Source organism: Danio aesculapii, chromosome 1 (genome assembly GCF_903798145.1).
Source record: "Danio aesculapii chromosome 1, fDanAes4.1, whole genome shotgun sequence".
Classification (NCBI taxonomy): Eukaryota; Metazoa; Chordata; class Actinopteri; order Cypriniformes; family Danionidae; genus Danio; species Danio aesculapii.
Genome location: NC_079435.1, coordinates 9,711,087 through 9,737,201, shown reverse-complemented (window position 1 = coordinate 9,737,201; position 26,115 = coordinate 9,711,087). Strand labels below are relative to the sequence as shown.

Sequence of the window (26,115 nt, the reverse complement as noted above, 5' to 3'; positions counted from 1 at the left end):
TATTTTCTAAATTGATGAACAAATTTCCAAATTGTGAAGAACCTGTATACATTTTATATATTTGTATGGTTTTGTATGTTATATCAAGAAAAAAAAACTAATAAAAATCTAATAAAAAAAAGAAAATAAATTAGTTTATTAAACTTATGTTTAGAAATGTGTTGAAAAAAATCTCTCTGTCAAACAGAAATTGGGGGAAAAAATAATAATTTGGGAGGGCTAATAATTCTGACTTTAAGTGTACATACTGTATAAAAATAAGAAGAGCAAATTTGGATTTCATGGCGACTGAGCATCACCATCCATCCCTATATTTAAAGTAATAGTTCACCCCTCAAAAATAGACTTGCATTTCGTGAATTATAAACAACTACAGGTTAATCTAAGAAAGAATGTCTCCTACATATTAAATGTCTTCAGGGTGAGTAAATTATCTGTATATTATCATTTTAAGTGTGAACTCCCCTCTTAAAGTCCTCACCTGTGGCATGGTGTCCTTGTTGAAGGTGAAGGTGACGTTTGCGCAGTGGCTGTCAGGTTGGCAGTGTGTGCGTACGGCCGGCCGGTGAGCAGACCAGCACTCGCCCTGAGAGGAACACGGCTTGACGAAACACTGTTCATCGCGGACTGGCACACACAGCTGACCCTGAGGACAGTCCCCTCGACCCGAGCCAAGCATACGGCACGCTTTAGGGCCACAAAACAGCTGCCAGAGAGAGGAAGAATGTGTGTGAATTGAAGGCAAGTTTATTTATGTAGCATATTTCATACACAATAGTAATTCAAAGTGCTTTACATAAACAAGAATAAAAGAAACATAAAATACAAGTAGAAGGAAATAAAAACAACAAGGAATAAAAATGATTAAAAACAGACTCAAATGTGAATAGGTGGACAGTAGAATGAAAACACCTACTGCTTTGGGTGACTAGCAGACTTGCATATAAGAGCTAAACAGGCAGTGAAACAAAAGTAGTTGTCACTTTTCTGTGGAGGCGGGGCTTATTTGCTCTATTACATCATAGAGTAGAACATTCTAAAACCTGTCGTTTTTGCAGAGTGCATTCAACATAAGCTGTCCCTTTTGCCTTCAGAACTGTCTTTATCCTTCATGGCATAGATTCAAGAAGGTATTGAAAATATTCCTCAGAGATTTTGGTCTATATTGACATGACAGCATCACGCAGTTGCTGTAGATTTGTCGGCTGCACATCCATGATGCGAATCTCCTGTTCCACCACATCCCAAAGGTGCTCTATTGGATTGAGAACTGGTGAATGTGGAGGCCATTTGAGTACAGTGAACTCATTGTCATGTTCAAGAAACCAGTCTGAGATGATTCACAATTTATGACATGGCGTGTTATCCTGCTGGAAATAGCAATCAGAAGATGGGTACACTGTGGTCATAAAGGGATGGACATGGTCAGCAACAATACTCAGGTAGGCTGTGGCGTTGACACGATGCTCAATAGGTACTAATGGGCCCAAAGTGTGCCAAGAAAATATCCCCCACACCATTACACCACCACCGCCAGCCTGCCAAATTCTGACCTTACAGTCCGAACGTCGCTGTAGAAATCAAGACTCATTATCAAGACGCTTATGCCTTCGCGTGTCTTCTGGCTCGGAGAAGAATATTGATTGGTTGGAAATCAAGTAAACCACCTTTAGTTTCACTCTGGATTAGTGATATGATGCTGTTTTTAAGATTGGAGAAAATTAAATACTCTCTTAGAGGATCCACTAAATGTTTTTATACAGTGTGGAATCCAATGATCTCATACTTTGAAAAAGACGTAACACTCCCCCAAACTAAAACTAATAGGGCAATTAAAGGGTCTATGCTTAAAAGGATAATTCAAGCAAACTCAATAGGCAAACATTGATGTTAAATTCTTCCTCACTGTACTATCAAAACTCTGTGACTATGTAAATATTTAATTAATTACATTTTTTAATTAATTTAATTTAAATTTTTATTTATTATTTTTTAAATAAATTTATTTTGAAGGGAAAGGGGGAGGTTCATGGGGAAAAATGTAACAAAATAAAAAGAAAAAGTCAAATCTTTGTATGTACGGTTTGACCTCTTCTTTCAATAAAAAACATGAAAAAAAAAATAAATCAAGACTCATTAGACCAGGCAACATTTTTCCAATCTTCTATTGTCTAATTTTGGTGAGCCTGTGTGAATTGTAGCCTCAGTTTCCTGTTCTTAGCTGACAGGAGTGGCGCCCGGTGTGGTCTTCTGCTGCTGTAGCCCATCTGCCTCAAGGTTGGACGTGTTGTGTGTTCAGAGATGCTCTTCTGCATACCTCAGTTGTAACGAGTGCTTATTTGAGTTACTGTTGTCTTTCTATCTGATGGAACCAGTGTGGCCATTCTCCTGTGACCTCTGGCATCAACAAGGCATTTGCGCCCACAGAACTTCCGCTTACTGGATATTTTCTCTTTTTCAGACCATTCTCTGTAAACTCTAGATCAGCAGTTACAACACTCAGCCCAGCCCGTCTGGCTCCAACAATCATGCCACGTTCAAAGTCACTTAAATCATCTTTCTTCCCCATTCTGATGCTCGGTTTGAACTGCAGCAGATTGTCTCCACCATGTCTACATGCCTAAATGCATTGAGTTGCCATGTGATTGGCTGATTAGACATTTGCGTTAACGAGCAGTTGGATAAGTGTATATGCCAAAAGATCAAGGGAATTTTGGTTCCTCATTTCCATCCATGATTAAACAACACTTACCTTAGTACAAGTGACAATGCCTTTGTGACAGTAGCAAGTATTGCAATCTTCAGCCCACTTTGCTCCATCAACAGCAATCCGACCGCCAATCACACATGGACGTCCTGTGACTATAAGAAACACATTGCATTTTAAAAATCTTAATGAGCAATAAAAAAGCTTGATAAGTACTATTTCATTCATTTTCCTTCGGCTTAGTCCCTTATTTATCAGGGGTCAACACAGCGGAATGAACCGCCAACTATTCCGGTACATGTTTTACGCAGAGGACGCCTTTACAGCCGCAACCCAGTACTGTGAAACACCCATACACTCGTGCATTCACAGATACTCATACACCACGGCCAGTTCTTACCCAATTCACCTATAGCACACGTGTTTGGACTGTGGGGGAAACCGGAGCACCCGGAGGAAACCCACGCCAAGACTGGGAGAACAAACTCCACACAGAAATGCCAACTGGCCCAGCCGGGACTTGAATCAGCAACCTTTTTGCTGTGAGGTCACAGTGTGCTAACCACTGAGCCACCCTGATAAATATTATTAAAGGGATAACTCACCCAAAAATGGTGGAATGAATGAATTTTGTCATAATTTACTCACCCTTTAATTGTCCCAAACCTCTTTGCATTTCTTACTTCTATTAAACCTTTTACTTGGTTCAAACCTTATGAGTTTCTTTTGAACACAAAAGAAGAAGTTTTGAAGAATGCTGTAATCTGTAACCATTGACTTCTACAGTGTTTGTTTTTCATACTATGGAAGTCAATGGTTTTGAGCTTCAACATTATTTCTTTTGTGTTCAACAGAATAAGGAAAGTCATATAGGTGAATAAATAGTGACTAAATGTAAATTTTTGGGTGAACTATCCCTTTAATGTTGATTAAAGTGCAAGCATAAATAATGCGATCTGTACCTTCCTGACATCTGAGTCCAGTTCTGCCTGGTGGACACAAGCAGCGGTAGCCATTAATTTCATCCACACAGGTAGAGCCGAACGCACAGGGAGACGACTGGCACTCATTGATGTCTGTAGAGAGAGAAGAGAACCATTTTAATGTGCAATCACTCTTTATAGACCATTTCAATGTTGGCCAATGAACATTTCCTGCTTGTTATCAAACTATTTCATAACTGCAACAAGAGGCAATTCAATCATAACTCAATGTTAAAACAGCTATTATAACATTACTTATCAACCTGTGGCTCTTTTTGGATTCTCGGAAACAATAGAAATTAAAAATGTAAATTTTGTTTACATCCCTCAAAATAGTTTATAATAAAATTGTACTGATAAATGCTGAATAATCTATTAATCACTCACTGATGCGGCAGTCTGGTCCTGCAAAGCCACTGGCGCACTCACAGCGGTACCAGTTATCCCCGTCCACACACGTCCCACTGTTATAACTGCACAGAGACCACATATACCATGATGAAATGATGGGAAATTTGCTAAATTTGTTTGCAAATGTGGCAGAATTTCTTTCTGGTTTTCATTTTGTTACCAAAAATGTAAATTAAACTGTTCAATCAATAAGTTCCAATATAAATTTAATTTATAAATTTAATTGATGATGTATGTAGGCAAACCTCCTCATTAAAAATGGAAAATTTGTAGTAATTTCAGGCAAAACCTAGTAATTTCAGCTAAAATGTATTATAATCATGAAGATAAATACTGCAGTTTATCACTATCTACTGGTATAAAATAATATTAAATGTCATTAATAAAATACAATTAATTGCTTACAAAAAATAAAATAAATTAAAAATAAATTTAAATAAAAAATAAACAAATGTAAAAAATAAAAATAAATTATAAAATAAATTTAATTAAATGAAAATAAAATAAATTTAAAATAAAGTAAAATGAAAATAAATAAAATGAAAATAAAATAAATAAAAATAAAATAAAGTAAAATTAAATTAAAATAAATTAAAATAAAATAAATTTAAGTTAAAATAAATTAAAATTAAATTAAATTAAATTAAATTAAATTAAATTAAATTAAATTAATTAATAAATAAATAAATAAAATAAAAAATAAAATAAAAAATAAAATAAAGTAAAATAAATTTAAATTAAATTAAATTAAATTAAATTAAATTAAATTAAATTAAATTAAATTAAATTAAATTAAATTAAATTAAATTAAATTAAATTAAATTTGACTTAAAATGAATCTTACCATGGTTGTGGGTTGCAATCATTGGAATCTGTAAAGAAAACACCACACATTTTGTTATTAAACATAATATGAAACTCTAAATATCCTCTAATAATTTGGAGTGAACTCAGCATGCTTCACAACAATATATAATGCAAATTGCAAACTTCAACCAAAAACATAGTTACCCCTCAAAACAATCATCCATTAAAGTTACATTTGCTAACAATAACTGAGCTTGAAACTACTGGGAAACCTGATTGAAAGGATGGTAATGTTTAGTTTTTCTGCTGTAAGGAACTGTCCAGTTAGTATGTAGTTTGGAAGAGAACCTTAAGCAAGCAGCAGTAGGTGAGAGTTGGAAACAGGAGGTAGACAGGAGGAGTCAAGACAGGAAGTAGTAAGGAAGTGGAACAGGAAGTGTTGCCGTACTCTGGCTGCAGGTGGGCCCTTCCCAGCCTTCTTTGCAGACGCAGGTGAAGCCGTCGCCTGTCACCACACACGTGGCTCCGTTCTCACACGGGTTTGGCAGGCAGCTGCTGTTCTTGGCTAGAAACCAAACGGTAACTAATTAAAAGGGGTCATGACATGTGAAATCAATCTGCCTTGATCTTTTGACATATTAAAAGTCTTTGTTTCATTAAAACTGTCTGCAAGATTTTAAAGAAATAGTTCACCCAAAATGAAAATCTACTCACTATTTATTATGCCTGTTAAACTAAAATTTTTAGATGTTAGTATTAGTAAGTTAGTCTTAAGGATAAAGTTTCCAGTTTGTCATCTCCACCTAAATGGATCAACGATTTTTTTGACGTCACCTCATACTTAAAATCTTACGACCAATCAAATGCTCTCTAGTATCTGACATGCCCCGCCCCTTCTTCTCATTTGCTTTTCATTTGATGTGCTTGAGCTCAACCACTCTCACTGGCAGAGCTATGATAAAAGTAAAATGCTATTGGCTGGTTTTCATAAAGGGGAGGAGCTACTTTATGTCCCGCCCTCTCTTCATGTTTCAGTAGAGATTGTGTAATTTTTGAATAAAAGATGCACATTCCAAAGAACTTCAAGGGACCTTTAAGTGGTTTTAAACCTTTATGAGTTTCTTTCCTAGGTTGAACACAACAGAAGATAATTTGAAGAATGTCGGAAACCTGTAACCATTGACTTCTATAGTGTTTTTCCTACTATGAAAGTCAATGGTTACAGATTTCCGACATTATTCAAAAAATCTTCTATATTGTTGAACAGAATAGAAAAACGTTTGGAACCACTTAAGAAGAGTAAAGAGTGAGCAGATCATCATTTTTTTTTGGGGGGGGGGACTATCCCTTATTATAAACATAATTTATTTAATCAAGTTTTAAAAATAGCTTATTTCTAGCTTCTGTTGAACACGAAAGAAGATATTTTGAAGAATGTTGGAAACCTGTAACCACTGACTTGCATAGTGTTTGTTTTTCCTACTATGGAAGTCAATGGTTACAGGTTTCCGACATTGTTCAAAATATCTTCTATAGTGTTCAACAGAATAAAAACAGTTTGGAACCTCTTAAGGCAGATTAGACAGTGAGTATATTTTCATTTTTGGCTGGAACTATGCTTTATCATAAACATAATTTATGTAATCAAGCTGTAAAAATAGCTCATTTGCAATAAAGTTCAAATGTGACATCACAGGAGTGCATATATTTGCATATACTCCGCCCCCACAACATAAGCCCCTCCCAGCAACAATCAGTCACTCAGTGATTTACCTACACTGTATGCAAGCATCGTGTCATATTAAAAGGTGATGCTTTTTCCTATGCGATGACGTCAGCCAATCAAAACACTAGTCATTGCTTAAAATCTGAACTTTTTAATTCAGTAGAGTCAAGAAAAGGGTGATTAACATTATAAATGCAAGGAATATATTAAAATACCAATATATTAAAATCCCCTTTAATAATATTTGACTCAGATGTTAGTGCACTGAAATGGTCACCTCATTTAATTAGATCTGCTCACCTATATTACACGTTGCTCCTTCCCATCCAGGTGAACACAAGCACTTGAAAGAGTCGCCTTCATCTGAACATGTGCCTCCGTTGTTGCATGTGTCTTCATCGCATTGACTCTCGCCTGAAAATAAGAAGAAATCAGCCGTCATGAGACTTTATTCAGAGGAATTTACAATGCATCTGATATAGTTTCAGTCTCTATGAAAAGGACACGCAGGAAACTCTCAAGATGTGTTCATCACTGCACAAATATTCATGACGTCTCCATTCATGTTATAACCAGACTGTTGTGTTTTTTCCTCTTTAGAGCAACTTCCTTGGAAGTAGCCGCTTCTCAGTTGCCGATCTCCTCCAATCCAAAGACCAGCAGCTTTCTCTCAGCCTGAGGTGAGTTGCATTGTGGGATGCGTTTTATCATGCTGCGTTGTCGTTTTCTGCTGTAAACTTCATTTGGTGTGTTTGGTGCATGAGTGAGGATCTCTGGAGGGAGATGTCAGATGCACACAGCTGATCAAACACGAATGAGACTCCAGCAGCAAACAGGCCATCTGCTCCTGGATTTGCCACATATTTAGTTGCCACACAGCTCGATTCGGCCGTCCAATGAATGAGTTTCTTGTTTTACGTCAGGGCTGGGTTGCATGGCGCTTTATAGCATAGTGAATTTATATTATTTGCACATCAAGAAGAGTGGAATGATGAGTAAATAAAGAGCAGGTTGCGTCCCAAACAGGTCAAAACATGGAGTTTAGTTGTTTTTCGAGCGTGAATTTCAGTTCTTTTGCCTTAGCTTTGAATTTAGCTCATCCAATCAGTATTAAAACATTAAACAACATCATAAATATTCATTAGACTAGTCCCTAAGCTAGGCTTCAGCAGCAAAAATGGAATTAAAGCCTGGAAATGTGAATCAGGTCAATGAATCAGTTCAAATTGTCTATTTAAATGAGCTGATTCAGATTTGTGATTCACTTGCACTGTCACTCATACAGCTGGTACATGATCAGAGATGCACTCTTTCCTCTCCATATGCACCAGACACTTTCTTACAAACATTTTGTTACAAGGACTCAATAATAATAATCAAAAATCAAACATCGTCGTGGCATCTATACATTGCTGTTCTGATTATCTGAAGAGTTTATTTTATCCTCATTTGTAAGTTTTTTAGATAAAAGTGTCAATTAAATGTAAAAAAAAACCTAAAATAACAGCCAACAAAAATAAAAATGACATTAAACACTTTGAATCTACTTGACATCAAGGGCAGTTTGATTGACTAACCTCCTCTTTTTATATATAATTCTATGAGCTAGATAATCGAACACTATAGTAAATGTATGCAAATGAGGAGGCGGGGCTTACGTGAGTGACAGGTCTTTCCTTTCCAGCCGTTTTCACACTCGCAGTAAAAGTCATTGACCAGATCACGACACACTCCTCGATCTCGACACGGGTTCGTGCGGCAGTCGTCAATGTCTGTTCCAGAAACAAAGTGTGTTTTAGCTCTAAATATAATTACAGAAATAACAGTGGTTTAAGGGTGTAATGCACTCACTGGTCTCACAGTTGGGTCCTTCCCATCCGTCAGCACAGATACACTGATATGCATTGATTTTGTCAATGCACGTGCCGCCGCTGAGACAAGGACTACTTTCACAGTCATTGATGTCTGTAGAGAGGAGTGACAGACGTGATGGAGAAACTCAGCAAGTAATATAATGTGCTTAATCTGCTAAAGAATACACTATGGTTGAACGATTCATTTTTAAGCTATGATAATACGATTTCGAAACAGTAAAAGGCTGTGATTAAACTGGGGTCACATGACATGTGAGAACAAATAGTCTTCAGGTTAGCATGCTAAGCTGAACCTTGACATGTGGTCAACCCAGGCTCATTTTGAAAACGCACCGATATATACATTTCTGGAGAGCGCCATATACATCCCAGGAGGTATATTTCTTTGCAGTTTTTGTTTTCACGAATCTATCAGAAGCTGTTGCGTATGCTTTTTGAGATCTGAAATTTCTCTCTCGAGTGCCTTTCATGCCTGCTCTTCTTGTATAAATCCACCAGACAGTTTTAAAAAGCAATCCAGAAAAAAAAGCCCTCGCCTGATTTTTACCACTTTCTGAAACTGTTTTTCACCAGACTCGAACCCCGTCGTCATACTCAACTCCTCTCTGCGTCTGAAGTCCGCCAATGTACAGTTGAAGTCAGAATTATTAGCCCCCTTAATTATTAGCCCCCCTGTTTATTTTTTTCCCCAATTTCTGTTTAACAGAGAGATTTCTTCAACACATTTCTAATCATAATAGTTTTAATAACTCATTTTTAATAACTGATTTATTTTATCTTTGCCATGATGACAGTAAATGATATTTGACTAGATATTTTTAAGACACTTCTATACAGCTTAAAGTGACATTTAAAGGCTTAACTAGGTTAATTAGGTTAACTAGGCAGGTTAGGGTAATTAGGCAAGTTACTTTATAACGATGGTTTGTTCTGTAGACTATCAAGAAAAAAATTAGCTTAAAAGAACTAATAATTTTGACCTTAAAATAGTTTTTAAAAAATTAAGAACTGCTTTTATTCTAGCCGAAATAAAACAAATAAGACTTTCTCCAGAAGAAAAAATATTATCAGACATACTGTGAAAATTTCCTTGCTCTGTTAAGCATCATTTGGGAAATACTTAAAAAAAAAAAAAAACATTTTAAGGGGGGCTAATAATTCTGACTTTAACTGTACATGGCGAGCTAACTGGATAAACTGGTAACAGCGGGAAAGCCGTCGATATGAGGGTAAGCAGTCAGCTGTCAGCGCAAAAAGGAAAGGCGTCATACCGCCCTGTAGCTTTTGTTTTAAAGACGAAATGCAGCCTTACGAACTTCTGGCTACATAATTCACGTTCTCCAGAAAAGTATATTGGGCTACATTTCCAGAAGGAGCCTGTGCCTATTGCATGTGGTACAATGATAAAAATAAGGTAAGTACTATTAAACCTGTTCAGTGATTCGCCACTGGGGTGGGGGGGTGGGGTGCAATCTGAATGAATCCGCATGATTCATGTGAAATTTATGGTTTTACACACATCGCCTCCCAGTGACAAAACACTGAATTGTCAAAATGTTGCACAACAGTAATGACATGACGAAGCCTCGTTTACTACTCTTTACTCTCCATATGCACCAAACACTTTCCTACAAACATTTTGCTACTCAATAATAAAACTAGTGATAAAAATTTTATTACAACGTAAATCCACTGTGTAAAACATGTCAGAGTAGCTGGTGGTTCATTCTGCTGTGGAGACCCTTGATTAATCAGAGACTAAGCCAAAGGAAAATGAATGAATGAATGAATGAATGATTGAATGAATGAGTGAATGAATGAATGAGTGAATGAATGAGTAATACATTTAAATGACACTAAAGTAACACTCTAAAAACCCTCTATTTTAATTCTTACAATGAACACTTCGAATCTATTTGAGCAATGACTGTTTGCTAGACAAATATCTTTTATTTATATACGAAAGTATGCATGCATATTAGATCATTATATGTATTAGTTCATGTACATCCATAAGCCCAAAGTGAAATGTCTATGCAAATAAGGAGGAGGGGTTTATGCGAACATGTCAAATGGTAAAATGTAAATAACACTAAAATAACACTTGACCAAAAAGCCAATGGACATTCAATTGTTTTTTAAACATTTCCTAACAGTAATGATGTAATGAAGCCTGAAATTTCATGACTTAGCCAATTTGACACGCACTCTGAAACCTCTGATTCGAAACAAAAGATTCATAAAGATTTGTAAACCAGTGTTTATCCACCCCTTGTTTTTTAAACTTAGATTTATGATTTGAGGCGGCACAATGGCTCAGTGGTTAGCACTGTTGCCTCACAGCAAGAAGGCTGCTTGTTCAAGCCCCAGCAGGGCAAGTTAACATTTCTGTGTGGAGTTTGCATGTTCTCCTCGTGTTGGCGTGGGTTTCCTCCGGGTGCTCCAGTTTCCATCAGTCCAAGGACATGCGCTATGGATGAATTGATTAAACTAAATTGGCCGTAGTGTATGAGTGTGAATGAATTTGTATGGATGATTCCCAGAACTGAGTTGCAGCTGGAAGGGCATCCGCTGTGTAAAACATATGCTGGATAAGTTGGCGGTTCATTCCACTGTAGACACCGCTGATGATTAAAGGGACTAAGCCGAAGGAATATTAATGTATGAGTGTGTGTGTGAATGTGAGAGTGTATGGGTGTTTCCCATTACTGTGTTGCGACTGGAAGGGCATCTGCTGTGAAACATATACTGGATAAGTTGGCGGTTCATTCCGCTGTGGTGACCCCTGATAAATAAGGGACTAAGCCGAAGAAAAACGAATGAATGGATTTATGATTTGGATATGTTGAACTCTTTTAATAAACACCTGTAAATGGATGTGAACTCATATACACTTACTCTCATGACAGTAGGTCCCAGTGAAGCCGTCCTGACAGTCGCAGCTGAAGTGTCCTCCGGCGTGGCTGTGGCTGCGGCAGCGGCCGTGTGGACCGCACACACTGGAGGAGATCAGCCTCAGACCGCCTGGGGTGCTGTTCGACACCACTGCCACCGTACAGCTGTCAATCACTGCAGGACACAACAAAGAGAATAAAGGGGTTTACAAGATGGATAACTGCTTAAATTGTGTGTCTTCTTAAATAACATGTCAAGTTGAGATGGTTTCTGATGATCTATGTGGTTTCAATTGAATTAAGTTTGACCAACAAGGACTTCTAAACCATCTAGAAACCAAACCAGAGGTTAATTTTAGCTTGAATTTTAGCTTGAGGTTAATTTTAGCTTGTCTATAGTTTTCATAATAATAAACAATTTTTGTAGAAACTGGTTGGAAATGATTAATTAGCAATTATTAATATTTACAAAAGTATTTAATAATACCTAATATAATATTTTCTTACTTGTTAAATAAAAATATTGATAAATTTATTATAATATTTAATAATTAATATAATAATTTCTTAAGTGTTTACAGCATAATAATAATATTTGCAATTATAATAATAATAGGCGACACGGTGGCGCAGTAGGTAGTGCTGTCGCCTCACAGCATGAAGGTCACTGGTTCGAGCCTTGGCTGGGTCAGTTGGTGTTTCTGTGTGGAGTTTGCATGTTCTCCCTGCATTCGCGGGGGTTTCCTCCGGGTGCTCTGGTTTCCCCCACAAGTCCAAAGACATGCGGTACAGGTGAATTGGGTGGGCTAAATTGTCCGTAGTGTATGAGTATGAATGAGTGTGTATAGATATTTCCAGAGATGGGTTGCAGCTGGAAGGGCATCCGCTGCGTAAAACATGTGATAGATATATTGGCGGTTCATTCCGCTTTGGCGACCCCGGATTAATAAAAGGACTAAGTATAATATATATGTATTTTACATTAATTTACATTTACATTAAAATATATATTTATTAATATATTTTCTTGATTGTTTTACAGCATATTAATAATGATTGAAAAAAATTATAATTATTATAAAAATAATAATAATATTTATTAAAATATTCAATAATAATTAATATTGTGTTTTAAAGCATAATAATATTTGCAATAATAATAATAATAATAACATAAATAATTATCGGAAATTTAATAATAATTAATATTATATTTTCTTAATTGTTTTACACCATAATATAATTGCAATAATAATAATTATTATAAGAATAATCATAATATTTATTATAATATTTAATAATAATTAATATAAGATTTTATTAATTGTTTTACAGCATAATAATTGAAAAAAAATTATTATTACAAGGATAATCATAATAATATTCATTATAATATTTCATAAAATTAATATTCGATTTTCTTCAGTGTTTTACAGCATCATAATAATAATAATAATAATAATAATAATAATAATAATAATAATAATAATAATAATAATAATTGCAATAATAGGAATATGAATATTTATTCAAATATTTAATAATAATTAATATAATATTTTCTTATGTGTTTTAAAGCATAATAAGAATATTTGCAATAACAATAATAATAATACAAATAAAATGTTATAATATTTATTAAAATATTTAATAGTATTTATTTTTATATTTTCTTCGTTGCTTTACAGCATAATAATAACTGCAATAATAATAATAATAATAATAATAATAATAATAATAATAATAATAGTGATAATGATGAAAATAATAATATTAAATTTAAATTACTAATACGGGTTTATATCAAACTAATATATACTTTATGTTTTACAAACAACAACAAATTACAAATTATTTATATTATTTAATTTTGTCATTACAGTGTAATAATGATTATAATAATAATAATATTTTTATCAATGCTATTATTTAACCATTATATTTTTTTTTCTAAAATTGTCTTTTACAGCTAAATAATATTACAAGTAATAATAGTATATATTATAAATCAGTAATTATTAGTAATTATTGTTGTCATTTTAATAATAATAATAAAAATAAAAATAAAAATAATAATAATAATAATAATAAACAATAATATATCACTATTATTATTATTATTATTATTATTATTATTATTATTGTTATTATTATTATTATTATTATTATTATTATTATTATTATTATTAATATTGTTATTATTATTATTATTAATGCTATTATTATTGTTATTATTATTATTATTGTTATTATTATTATTATTATTATTATTATTATTATTATTATTAAAGTCTTCCTATAAAATAAAATTAAAAAGTAACAAAAATAAAATATGTGACTTATTTTCCATCATTGTGGGATCCCTGTCTCCTCACCGCCAGCTCTGATGCTAAAAACAATCAAAGCTATGGTGGGGTTTTCCCTCTTGCTAATCTCACTTCAGGTTAGCATACGCCTGCTGTAAGGCTATCTTAGCTGTTACCATGGAGAAACAGCTCAGGGGACCAATATACAAGAGTTAGCAATCGCTAGCGATACCCTGTACACAATGGCACAGCATCAGACGCGGCGACGAGGCCTTGAGACGGGATAGACTTACTAAAAAAGAGCCGCCGTCTATTTGCAGTGGCCATTAAAAGCCCAGTATGCGGCTGAGCAGATAATCTTACATGAGGCTCGCTGAGATCAGGAGTCTGAGAGCGACGATTAGCACTCAATAAAGCCTACAGAGACATCGCGACTCGCTCTGGGACTAGCATGGATTTATTGAGGATTTCCTTCATTGAAAATAACACAACCAGCTCTTGTTGAGCAATAACAACTTGTATGAAGAACACACACACAACAACAACAAGCAAGGTTGCAGAAGTAAAGATCATTCATTCATTTTCTTTTCAGCTTACTCCCTTTATTAATCTGGGGTCGCCACAGCGGAATGAACCACCAACTTATCCAGCAAATGTTTTATGCAGCGGATGCCCTTCCAGCTGCAACCCATCACATTTACACACATACACATACACTACGGACAATTTAGATTACCCAATTCGCCTGTACCGCATGTCTTTGGACTGTGGGGGAAACCGGAGCACCCGGAGGAAACCCACGCCAACACGGGGAGAACGTGCCAACTCCACACAGAAATGCCAACTGACCCAAGCCGAGGCTCGAACCAGCGACCTTCTTGCTGTGAGACAATCGTGCTACCCATGGCGCCACCGTGACGCCCCAGTAAAGATCATATTTGTAAAAATATTATGAATATTATTCATATTATTATGAATTAATTAAATTTAAATTTTTATTTATTTTCATTTATGATGCATTTTACATTTATTTAAAATTGTAATTATTAAAATTTTAAATGTACATTTTTGAATTTACATTTATTTTTATAATAATAATGTTGTTATTATTTTATTAATGCTATAATTATTATGTAATTATTTTATTAATGATGTTATTATTAAATAGATTAATATAATAATGAATATGAATAAATATATTAATATAATAAGTAGCATTATTATTATTAATAAAGTGAATTTGTTTGTTTTAAATTTATTATGTATTTAAATTAAAATAATTGTAAATGTACATTTTTGAATTAACATTTATTCTAATAATAATATTTTTTTTTTTATTTTAATTATTAAAATTATTTATTTACAAGTACAATTGTTAAGTTTGTATCATTATTATTTGTATGTAATTGAATCATTATTATAATATTGTCACATGTTTGGTGTATCTGTATGTCATGTGTGCTGTGTTCCATGTGCATGTGTTTGTCATGTGACCCCGTTATTCTGTTTCCCCGCTGTGTGTTAATGATCATTAGTTCCACCTGTTGTGTCATCCCTGTGTGTAATCTGTGTGATCGTGCACTGTGTATTTAGACCCCTGTTTTGGTTTAGTTTACTGTCCGGTGTTGAAGTGTCAACCTTCAAGTAAATTAAAAAAGAAATTTTAAAGTAAAAAAATTAAAAAGTTAAAATATTATTGATACTGTACATAATTCTATACTACAAGCAAAAAAAAGCACTATGTTTGTTCAGCATATACAGTTAAAGTCAGAATTATTAGCCCCCCTGTTTTTTCCCCCAATTTCTGTTAAATGGAGAGAAGTTTTTTTCAGCACATTTCTAAACATAATAGTTTTAATAACTCATTTCTAATAACTGATTTATTTTATCTTTGCCATGATGACAGTACAGAATATTTGACTGGATATTTTTCAAGACACTTCTATACAGCTTAAAGTGACATTTAAAGGCTTAACTAGGTTAATTATGTTAACTAGGCAGGTTAGGGTAATTAGGCAAGCTATTGTATAATGATGGTTTGTTCTGTAGACTATCGAAAAAATTAGCTTAAAGGGGCTAATAATTTTGACTTAATGGTTCATAAAAAATTAAAAACTGCTTTTATTCTAGCCAAAATAAAACAAGTAAGACTTTCTCCAGAAATTTTTTTTTATCAGACATACTGTGAAAATTTCCTTGCTCTGTTAAACATTATTTGGGAAATATAAAAAAAAAAAAAATTATAAGGGGGGCTAATAATTCTGACTTCAACTGTATATATATAAATATATATATATACAGTATATATAAAACAAAATATACTAAATTGTATTACAGTTGTTTTGCGTATATACTGTATTATTTATTTATTACAGATTAACCACACAAACAAAACCATAAGTGTATATGGTTATAACCATTAGTGTATATATAACCATTAGTGCAAATACAACCAGTAGTGTATATATATATATATATATATATATATATATATATATATATATATATATATATATATATATATATATATATATATAAACACTGATGATGAATACTGTTTATATATATATATATATGTCTTTGTACTTTATACAGATAATATCAGTAAAAAAAAATTTTTCACAAGTAAAATGAGAATTATTATGAGAATTATTTCATAAAAAGATATAATTATATATAATATATATATATATATATATATATATATATATATATATATATATATATATATATATATATATATATATATAATTACTATAAAACTGTTCAAATAAATACTCTGTCACATTATTGAATACCAATTAAAACAACAATAATAATTGCAGTCCAAATAATAACAAGTAAAATCCAATCAATGATATAAAATAAAAACAAAGTGAAATTCCACAGCAGTTTGGTCAGTACAGTATATTATTTGAGAGTGATACTAACCTTGGCAAGGTGTGATGAGGCAGTGGTCTTTAAGCTGAGAGCAGTTCTTGCCTTCGTAATCCTCTGGACATTTACAGTAATAATCTGAGGTCAGACTGAAGCACTGAGCCCCGTTCTGACACGGCCCACTCTCACAGTAGTCCAAGTCCAGCTGAAAAACAAACCCACACAACATCAACACCATTACAATCTTACTTCTGGGTTGATTCAGTGAGCGGTTTGATGTATTATAAAACTGAACTAACATTTATCACCATTAGTTTATTGATTACATTAAGAAATTCTATCAAAGTTTTTCAATGTTGTTTAAATAAGGTTTTTGCGAAACACTTATAACTACATCAATAATTTCCTAAATGATGCATCATACTATGGCAGTTCAGTCACAAATTACGTCGTTTGGGAAATGCAAAATGAACATGAATGATGACAGAATTGTTGTACTGTCTCTTTAAGATGCGAAATATTGTAAAGCATGCCTCTTTGCTCACCTGACAGGTGACACCAGAGAAACCAGGCGGGCACAAACACTGGAATCCATTGAGTGTGTCCTGGCAGCGTCCGCCATTCAGACAGGGGCGACTAGCGCACTCGTCCACGTCCCGCTCGCAGCGATCGCCTGCAAACCCTGCTGCGCACACACATCGATATCCATTCACCAGATCCTAATAGACCAGGACACAGAGACGGACACAGTCACATACTGTCTGAACCAAAAAAATGTGCACCAAAAACAAAAAATAAATAATAATAACAAAAATATTTATTGTTAGTGATTGTAATATTATTATTACATGCTGATTAAAGTAAAACAAAAACTAATAAAAAAATCATTTATAATTGTCAACATGAATAATAATAATAATAATAATAATAATAATAATAACAATAATAATAATAATATTATTATTAATAATAATAATACTGATCATATAAATAAAAAAAATAAATTAAATATAATAAAATAATAATAATTTAATAATTTTTTTTATTATTATTTAAATGCTAATATATTTATTAAATAAATTTTTGAAACATTGAAAATTTATTTATTAATACATATAATAAAATCCTTTATTTGTTTAGATTTATTTTATCATATATTTTGTTATTTTTTTACAATATTATTATTTATTTGTTAATCATAACTAATAAATTATATATAATTATATATATATTCTTAAGTCATATAATTCTACATGTACCAAAGTATAATAATTTTTAGAATTCTACAAACCATTATAAGTACATAATACATTTAATAATTAATTGATAAGGATGTATTTTAGCATATATATTGTTGCTGTTGACAATATTATTATTTATCATGTAATTCTACATGTAACAAAATATAATTCAAGAGCTCACACTTAGATATTGCTTGACGCTTTTAGCAGGTTTAGCATGCTGTCCCGAGAGAGAACCCTGAGCTCGGAGATAATTGAGCCCAGGGCTCCCACCTTGTCAATTAGCATGTAAGGAACCCCTTAGATCAGTAGGGTCTCAAGAGCTCCCCTGGTAAAAGGAGGAGATGTGGTGAAAGAGGGAATTCTTCCAAAAAGAAAATAAGCAATAGGGAGAAATCAGGCTCTTTGTTGTAAGGCTTGGATCAATCTGATTGGATTATTGCTGATTGCGGATGCATGACCAGCCGCAATCAATCCTATCAAGTGCTCCTCTTGAAATTAGTTCGTAAAACTTCACCAATTCTTACAATTCTACAAATCATTACATAATAAATATATAATTGAATTAATTTACATTTATTTTATTGTATATGTTGTTAATGTTGACAATATTATTATATTTCTTAATCATATATAATAAATGATATATATTTTCTTGATGTAAGTCATATAATTCTACATGTACCAAAATATAATATTTCTTAAAATTCTACAAATCATGCATAATAAATATAGAAATTAATTGATTTAGATGTATTTTATTGTACTTTTTGTTAATGTTGACAATATTATTATTTATTTCTTAATCATATATAAGAAATTTTATATTTATTATTTACTTTATTAATAAGTCATATTATTCTATATGTAACAAAATATAATAATTCTTAGAATTCTACAAATCATTATAATTACAAATGAATTCAGATTTATTTTTTCATTTTGACAAGATATGTTTTATTCATATATAATAAATAATATATATTTTCTCAAATCATATACTTCTACCTGTAACAAAATATAATAATTCTTACAATTCTACAAATCATTTTAAGTACATAAACAAATGTATTAATAAATTGATAAGGATTTATTTTATCATATATTTTGTTAAATTTGACAATATTATTATTTATTTATTAATCATATATATTAAATAATATATATTTGCTTAAGTTATATTATTCTATATGTAACAAATATAATAATTCTTGGAATTATCCAATTAATTAAAATTACATTATTTATTTAAATTTATTTTTTTATAGTACACGTTAACTATATCATTATATCAATCATTTATGATAAATAATATATTTTTAAGTCATATAAATCTACTTGTAACAAAATATAATAATTCTTAAAATTATCTAAATAATTATTATCGTCTTTTTTAAACACCATAGATTTATGGAAAAGGAAAGCTGGGGATATTTTCATACTTTCACAGATATCTGACATCTACTTTTCCCAATGGACAAATCATGTTTTTTTTAAGCAGAAACCCAACAACATTTTGTGAGGTTTACACCAAAAACACAAAACCACCCTCGGTTCTTTCAGTATAAGCGACTAATATCCCAAAAGTCCATTACAACATATTTCATGTGATCAACTCAAACAAATGATTGTCAGAAGTGATTATGATTTAGCTGGCTGTGTTTTCACAGTTAACGGGCTCAGACTAACACATAATGCTTTCCAGCTGCGCCACAATCAGCCTGAACTGAAGAGAAAATACAGAAAGAGCAAGAAAACAATGAATCGGAGACAAGAATGTTTATGGTAACCGGATTCTTTCGCAAACTCGCTCCGTCTTCTCTGTCCAAAGCATGACTCAGATTGGGCTATTTTTACTGCAGAAGTCTTACCTTACACAAACCTCCGTTCAGACACTGGCCGTGGCAGTCGTTGACATCTGCCAAGAGAATCCATCAAAATATCAGATCACAAATCATGGCAAAAAAAACAACATTAGGCTCCATATCAAGCCTAGATGCAATTAGTATGCTTTATCTGCATTTTCTGCACTGATTAGAGGGGTCAAATCTGGTTTTAAAGAGTACCTGTTATGCCTCTTTTAACAAGGTGTAAAATAAGTCTCTGATGTGCCTAGAGTATATGTATATGTGAAGTTTTAACTCAAAATATCCATTAAATAATATTTTATAACTCTTTGAAACTGACACTATTAGGCTTTGATCCAAATTGTGCAGTTTTGGTGACTGTCGCTTTAAATTCAAATGAGATTTTCAAAACAGGGCGGAGCTACAAATGCCTATGCATCAAAAACAAGACTAAAGTTAAACTTAAGGCGGATTTCTACTCAACGCATCCGCTAGTTCGCTTGAGTGCGCCTGGCAAATGGGACGTCATCGCGGTGTTTGCGGAGGTTTGCTTTGGGTATGCGCGACATGATTTCAGCTGGCGGAGCACGTGTTTTTTTTTCAGTTCACAAACAGTTCGCGTGGCTCCGAATTTTATTTGAGTTGATTATGAATCACTTTGAGAACATTTTGTCTGAAACAGGTACTCCTGTATAGACATTTTTATGATCCGTTTATGCATGATCATAGGGATTACCAGATGGTCAATAATTTGGCTAGAAATCGCAACAGCCATGGGAAAGCAAGAATGTTTTTGTAAAAAAGTGTATTAAAACTTGGGGGATAAGTTTGTTAAAACCAAAAAGAGAGGCCTTGGCAAAAGTGGAGACCCAGAATATGTTTTTTTAGGTTTTACACTGATGTAAATTACAATTTCTAACTTAAAACAATTTAATAGTTACAAAACTATAATGAAATAACTAATTATTTCTTTGATAACTGGAAAAAATATTTAAACCTAAATCTAAAAAAAGTCATTATTTTTTATTAAATGTAATTTTTTTGTTTTTATTCTTGCCGTAATAATAAAAAATATTTGTAGAGCAACCCATGTTCTGTTGTCATTCATAATTTAAAAAACTTTAAGAGGTAGAACTGTACGAGATATGAACAAAAGCAAGTGATGCCTAAAAGTTTGATTGAAAAAACATCTTTAACGGTTATAAAAATCTTTATAATCATTAAAATAATTAATAAAAAATAATTCGTTTAAAAATCTTGAACGATATTAAAGATATGACGCAGTTCTGGAAATGTCCTACTTTAATGTTTATCCGTCTGATTTCACGGTCAGTTTCTTTCGACCGCCTTCTGTCATTTAAAAAAATATCTCATCGGCGAATGCGTCAAGTATAAACGCTTCGTCTGTTTCATTAGGGTGCATGAGCAGTCAGCGGAGGTCCAGGCACCAGACGAAAGTATAAATCAGCCTAAAATAATTCAAATAATTACAATTCAAATAATACAAAATTATTAATACATAAAAATTATTACATTAAAATATTTTTTAAATAATAAAAATTTTAAATAATTAAAATAGTTTATAAAATAATTAGTTTAAAAATCTTAAATGGTACAGTAGTTCCGGAAACGTCCTACTTTTATATTTATCCATCTGATTTTACATTCAGTTTCTTTTAACCACCCCCTGTCGTTTTATAAAATATCTTATCGGCGAATGCGTGAAGTATAAAAGCTTCGCCTGTTTCATGAGGTGTGCGCGCAGTCAGAGGAGGTCCATAGCACCAGGCGAAAGTATAAATCAGCCTTTAGTAGCAGACATGATCTTCAGCAGGTGAAAACTCTAATGGCTGATAGCTGCTTCTCACTCAGAGCTGTTTATGCTAATGAGGGCGAGATTGTCGCTAATGGGCGGAGCTTTCCCCCTCTGATGACACGTACAAAGGGAGAATGTCAATCAAAGTGTTTCTGCAGACTGTTTTTACCAAGTTTGACTATAAACAAATTGAATTAATAATATTTTACCATTTGAGGTTCTTTATATTCACACACTGTTGCCACACATCTGTGTTTAAACCCCTTCTAAAAATGATTTTTGCATAATAGGTCCTCTTTAAACAAAAGCTGAGAGAAAACGATAATAAAATCAGCACAAATATTGAATAAATAACAACACAAATATGTGACTTTTTATACATTTTCATGAACTATTCACATAATATTTATTTTTTCAGCTGCATTTTCCTTCAGTTTTACAAAGTAGCAAGCTAACAACACCAATCTGTAGTTAAACGAACTTGCAGATCTCTCAGAGCGCCTGTGTAGTCAATCTCACTTGCTTTAATCTGACACTGTGAAATACTTACTGATGTCGCAATTCTGTCCCGTCCAGCCAGGCAGGCACTCGCAGAAGTATCCACCAATCAGATTGCGGCAGGAGTGGGCATTGACGCACGGGCTTTCCTCACACTCATTAGCATCTGCGCCAAAAATGGAAAAAAGAGAAACTAGTGTGAGCGCAGTCCAAACACACACACAGCCAAACAGAACTATATACAGTTTCCTCCACTAAGATGTGTGTGAGAAAATGACTTTGTTTTTTAAAAATGTTGATCTTTTGCTCAGAATATCAACAAAACAGCTCATTTAGAACAAATAACTACAAACACGTCTGTTTTATCGGAAAGAACATGCGTGTGCATAGATATTGGCACCCCATTCATTCCTTTTCCTTCAGCTTAGTCTCTTATTTATCATAGGTCGCCACAGCAGATTAAACCGCCAACTATACCGGCATATGTTTTATGCAGTGGATGCCCTTTCAGCCAAAACCCAGTATTGGATAACACCCACACTCTCACATACACACTCATACACTATGGCCAATTTAGTTCATGCAATTCACCTATAGCGCATGTGTTTGGACTGTGGGGGAAACCGGAGCACCCAAAGGAAACCCACGCTAACATGGGGAGAACATGCAAACTCCACACAGAAATGCTAACTGGCCCAGCCAGGACTCTTCTTGCTCTGAGGCGACAGTTCTAACCACTGAGCCACCCCATTGGCATCCCAATGAATCAATATATTATTTTCAATTTATATCTCATTGATATTCTACAGTTTTTGCACACCTTTTGTGACAACGTACTGGAAATTGTTTCACAGCAGCAAAAATATAAGTCCAAGCTCACTCGGTCATTCATCAAATTGGGTAAAAACAAAGCACGGAGCTGTGATTTACAGCAAAAGCCTACAAATGTTTATTTCCACCATCAGGGCAATAATGAAGAAATTCCAGTGGACTGAATTAACCTGGAAGAGGATGAGTGTCTATGGTTTGAGTGGCCAAAAATAATCTCTAAAAATCGTAGCTGGAGGATTGCAGAAGTTGGTTTGATCTCGGGTTCAGAAACTCTCCAAAACTACAATCCGAAGTCACCGACATCACCGCAAATAGTTTAAAGGGGTTTCAAGGGTTTCCTATACTCTAATCCAAAAACAAACTCAACCATCTTCAGTTTTATTTTGGTAATCATATTACAAAGTGTGCCTGTAGCTGTTTCCATTCATCTATTTTTATGCGCATTTTGGAATAGCCAAAAATAATGAAATATATTATGCGCATAAAATCGAAACACATTTTCCTAACAAATTCCAGCATGTGCATCAGAAATGTCATGTGATTTTGTTTTAAAGAGCCCCTATTGTGCGTTTTTGAGAATGACCTTCCATGTAGTGTGTAACACAGCTCTAAGTGAAGTGAAATATCCAGCTAAGGCTTAAATCTTAAAGTGCACAGTGTTTAAAACTATTGATTCGTTTATAAAAAAAGTCAACTCATAGTGCTTCAAATGAATCGTCTTGATAACGAGTCATTAGCCAATTCGGCGTGACATCAATACGAAACTTAAGCCCCGCCCAATTGTTGTGCGCGCAAACCCAGGAAAATTGAAACCTGCGGCCCCGCCCATAATCACTATAGCAGACCCCGGTTGAATCAAGTCATGAAGACGCTGTGCTCAGCTGGATATTATTGGAAGTGTGAGGGGAAAGTTAGTGTTATTTTTAAGTGTTTCAAAGATGAAACTGAAGAGTCAGTGGTTGAGGTTTATTTTTGCAAAAATATCTCAGCATTATCCACCCAGCCTTATGCTGCGGTTCCTGAAACCTACACGCTTACAACGAGGGATTCGTCAGCTGTCTGTTAAAGGAAGGATCAGAAAAGTCTATTGATGTACAGTATAGGACTTTGTCAGAGCTCGACAGGAACTTTATCAGTGCATGGATCACTGGATCATGGATCAGTTTCTTCCTCCAATTCACAAGTGTAAGTAAGTGCGATTAAAATGGTTGTCTCCTTGTTTTCTCTAGCTTGCAAATTATGTATTTAATTGTGCTTTGTTACTTTAATCCATCCACACAGCTTGTACTGTATCTGGTTAACTCTTTATATTCTCATATCGCGTCTAATGCCACGTTGAAAACGCGACGCGTGCTGCTTTGTTTACGGATTTAAATGCGTTTGTGAGCTCACGTTCCACTGCCGTTTGTTGTTGCTATGGCCACTGTCAGCTGTTCTTACACACGTGCAGTGGTCAAGGTTCAGAATAGTGCAGCTTTGCCACTGTGTGGATTAATACTGAATGAGTGTCATGGTTAAGAATAGAGCAATATGCTGGTGTTTAACTGCAAACTGCACTGAATTAATGCACAACTCCTGCATCGGCCTCACACACATACCTGCAAAATCCGGGAAAGACCGTGGGGGTTGGGGGGGTCAGGTTCGGGAGTGAGGTGTCTGAATATCACTGCTGAGAATCGTGTACCGTTTACTGTGGTGTTAGTAACTACTATGAAGCGTGTTTCGGGCCGCCGCTGTGATCGGATCCTATACGACCCGGGGGTTTCACAGACCACACCGTATTTGGGAAACGGTGCACTCCGCCATCAACGATATTTTTGATCTTCATATTCCAACATCATTTAAAGTACTTTATCTAGGAGATACTCCTATTAAACTTAAAAAGGTAGACAGATATCTATTTAAGATATTTTTGGCAACAAGTAAAAAAGCTATAACCCGGAAATGGTATAAAAAAGACCCACCAACTAAAGATGAATGGTTCAAAATTACAGCAGAAGTTGAGGAAATGGAAAAAATGACACATGCACTTCGATTATAATTAGAGATCTTTGAAAAGAAATGGAGTAAATGGCTGACTTTCTCCAAAACGACAATACAATTATTTATAATTAAACATTTACATAATTCTATAGGTTATGCATCATTGTGAAAATATGTTTGGCAACCTTTTATTTTATTTTATACTTATTTTATTTATTTATTTTGATGAGGTTAATTTATATTTTTATATATGTATGTATACAGTAGTACATAGATATACATACATGTGTGGAATGGATGTATTTGCCTATATACGTATATATGTTTGTATGTATATTTATGTATATATGTATTATTATTTTTTATTTCTTTGTTTTGTTCCTACTGGTTATATGTTCCTAAAAAATCAATAAAAACTAAGTTAAAAAAAAGAAAATAGGCAGGGTAGGCAGTTTATCAGGGAGTAATGATTTTGTTCTTTTTTAACTCAATGGATGGAAGCGGTGCTTTATTTTGCTTATGTGTAATGTATTTCACATTATTAGATGGAAACATAAGTGAAAGAGTAAGTGAATGAGAGAAGACAAGGCACAGACTGCTGGAGAAGAGGCGCAGAAAAGGTAAAGGCACACACACCGATGAGACAGGTCTTTCCGGTCCACTGCGCGGGGCAGATGCATTTGAACCCATCCACCAGGTCCACACACACACCGCTGTGATTGCACGGGTTTGGACTGCAGTCGTCTTCATCTGAGGAACACCAGAGACCACATTAGGAGAACATATTAGGAGTCTTGAGGAAAAATAAGAGGGAAATAAATAAATGTTGTGCTTCTATACAATGGTATTCAGATATAAAATATTGTGCTCTAAATAAAAATAGTTTTTTATTTTGGGTTTGGGGTCTCTAATTCATGCTTTGGCAAATATAAATCTATCAGACTGAATGCAGATCTGCTGAGTGTGAGACAGTAGAGGAGAGGAGTCTTACTGATGCTGCAAGAGGGTCCCGTCCAGCCGGCCGCACACTGACACTCAAAGCCCAGACTGGACTCCACACAGAGGCCTCCGTTCAGACAGGGCTCCGACAGACAGGCGTTATCAGCTGCAGGACAAGCAGAGCATCATCACTCATAAGGATGCTTTTTTATTTATCCATCCATCCATTTATCCATCCATCCATCCATCCATATATTATTCATTCCATCCATCCATATATTATTCATTCCTTCCATCCATATATTATTCATTCCTTCCATCCATTCTTTAATTTTTTTTCTATTCATCTCTTCATTTTTTCCATCCATCTATACA

General features: G+C 33.8%; 1 protein-coding gene across 2 annotated transcripts in view; it reads right to left on the bottom strand.

The window, feature by feature from the left end:
• jag1a (jagged canonical Notch ligand 1a) overlaps positions 1-26,115 on the bottom strand; it is a 52,644-nt gene that overhangs the window by 5,151 nt on the left and 21,378 nt on the right. For both annotated transcript variants that reach the window (XM_056456533.1, XM_056456534.1), the window contains exons 8-23: positions 25,793-25,906; positions 25,438-25,551; positions 22,040-22,153; positions 19,698-19,744; positions 17,131-17,304; positions 16,640-16,790; positions 11,407-11,577; positions 8,486-8,599; positions 8,293-8,406; positions 6,935-7,048; positions 5,357-5,473; positions 4,946-4,973; positions 4,078-4,163; positions 3,670-3,783; positions 2,753-2,862; positions 482-706 (exon numbers count right to left, since the gene is read on the bottom strand). In XM_056456533.1, the coding sequence (XP_056312508.1) occupies positions 482-706; positions 2,753-2,862; positions 3,670-3,783; positions 4,078-4,163; positions 4,946-4,973; positions 5,357-5,473; positions 6,935-7,048; positions 8,293-8,406; positions 8,486-8,599; positions 11,407-11,577; positions 16,640-16,790; positions 17,131-17,304; positions 19,698-19,744; positions 22,040-22,153; positions 25,438-25,551; positions 25,793-25,906 (1,907 nt within the window). The remainder of the gene's footprint in view (positions 1-481; positions 707-2,752; positions 2,863-3,669; positions 3,784-4,077; positions 4,164-4,945; positions 4,974-5,356; positions 5,474-6,934; positions 7,049-8,292; positions 8,407-8,485; positions 8,600-11,406; positions 11,578-16,639; positions 16,791-17,130; positions 17,305-19,697; positions 19,745-22,039; positions 22,154-25,437; positions 25,552-25,792; positions 25,907-26,115) is intronic.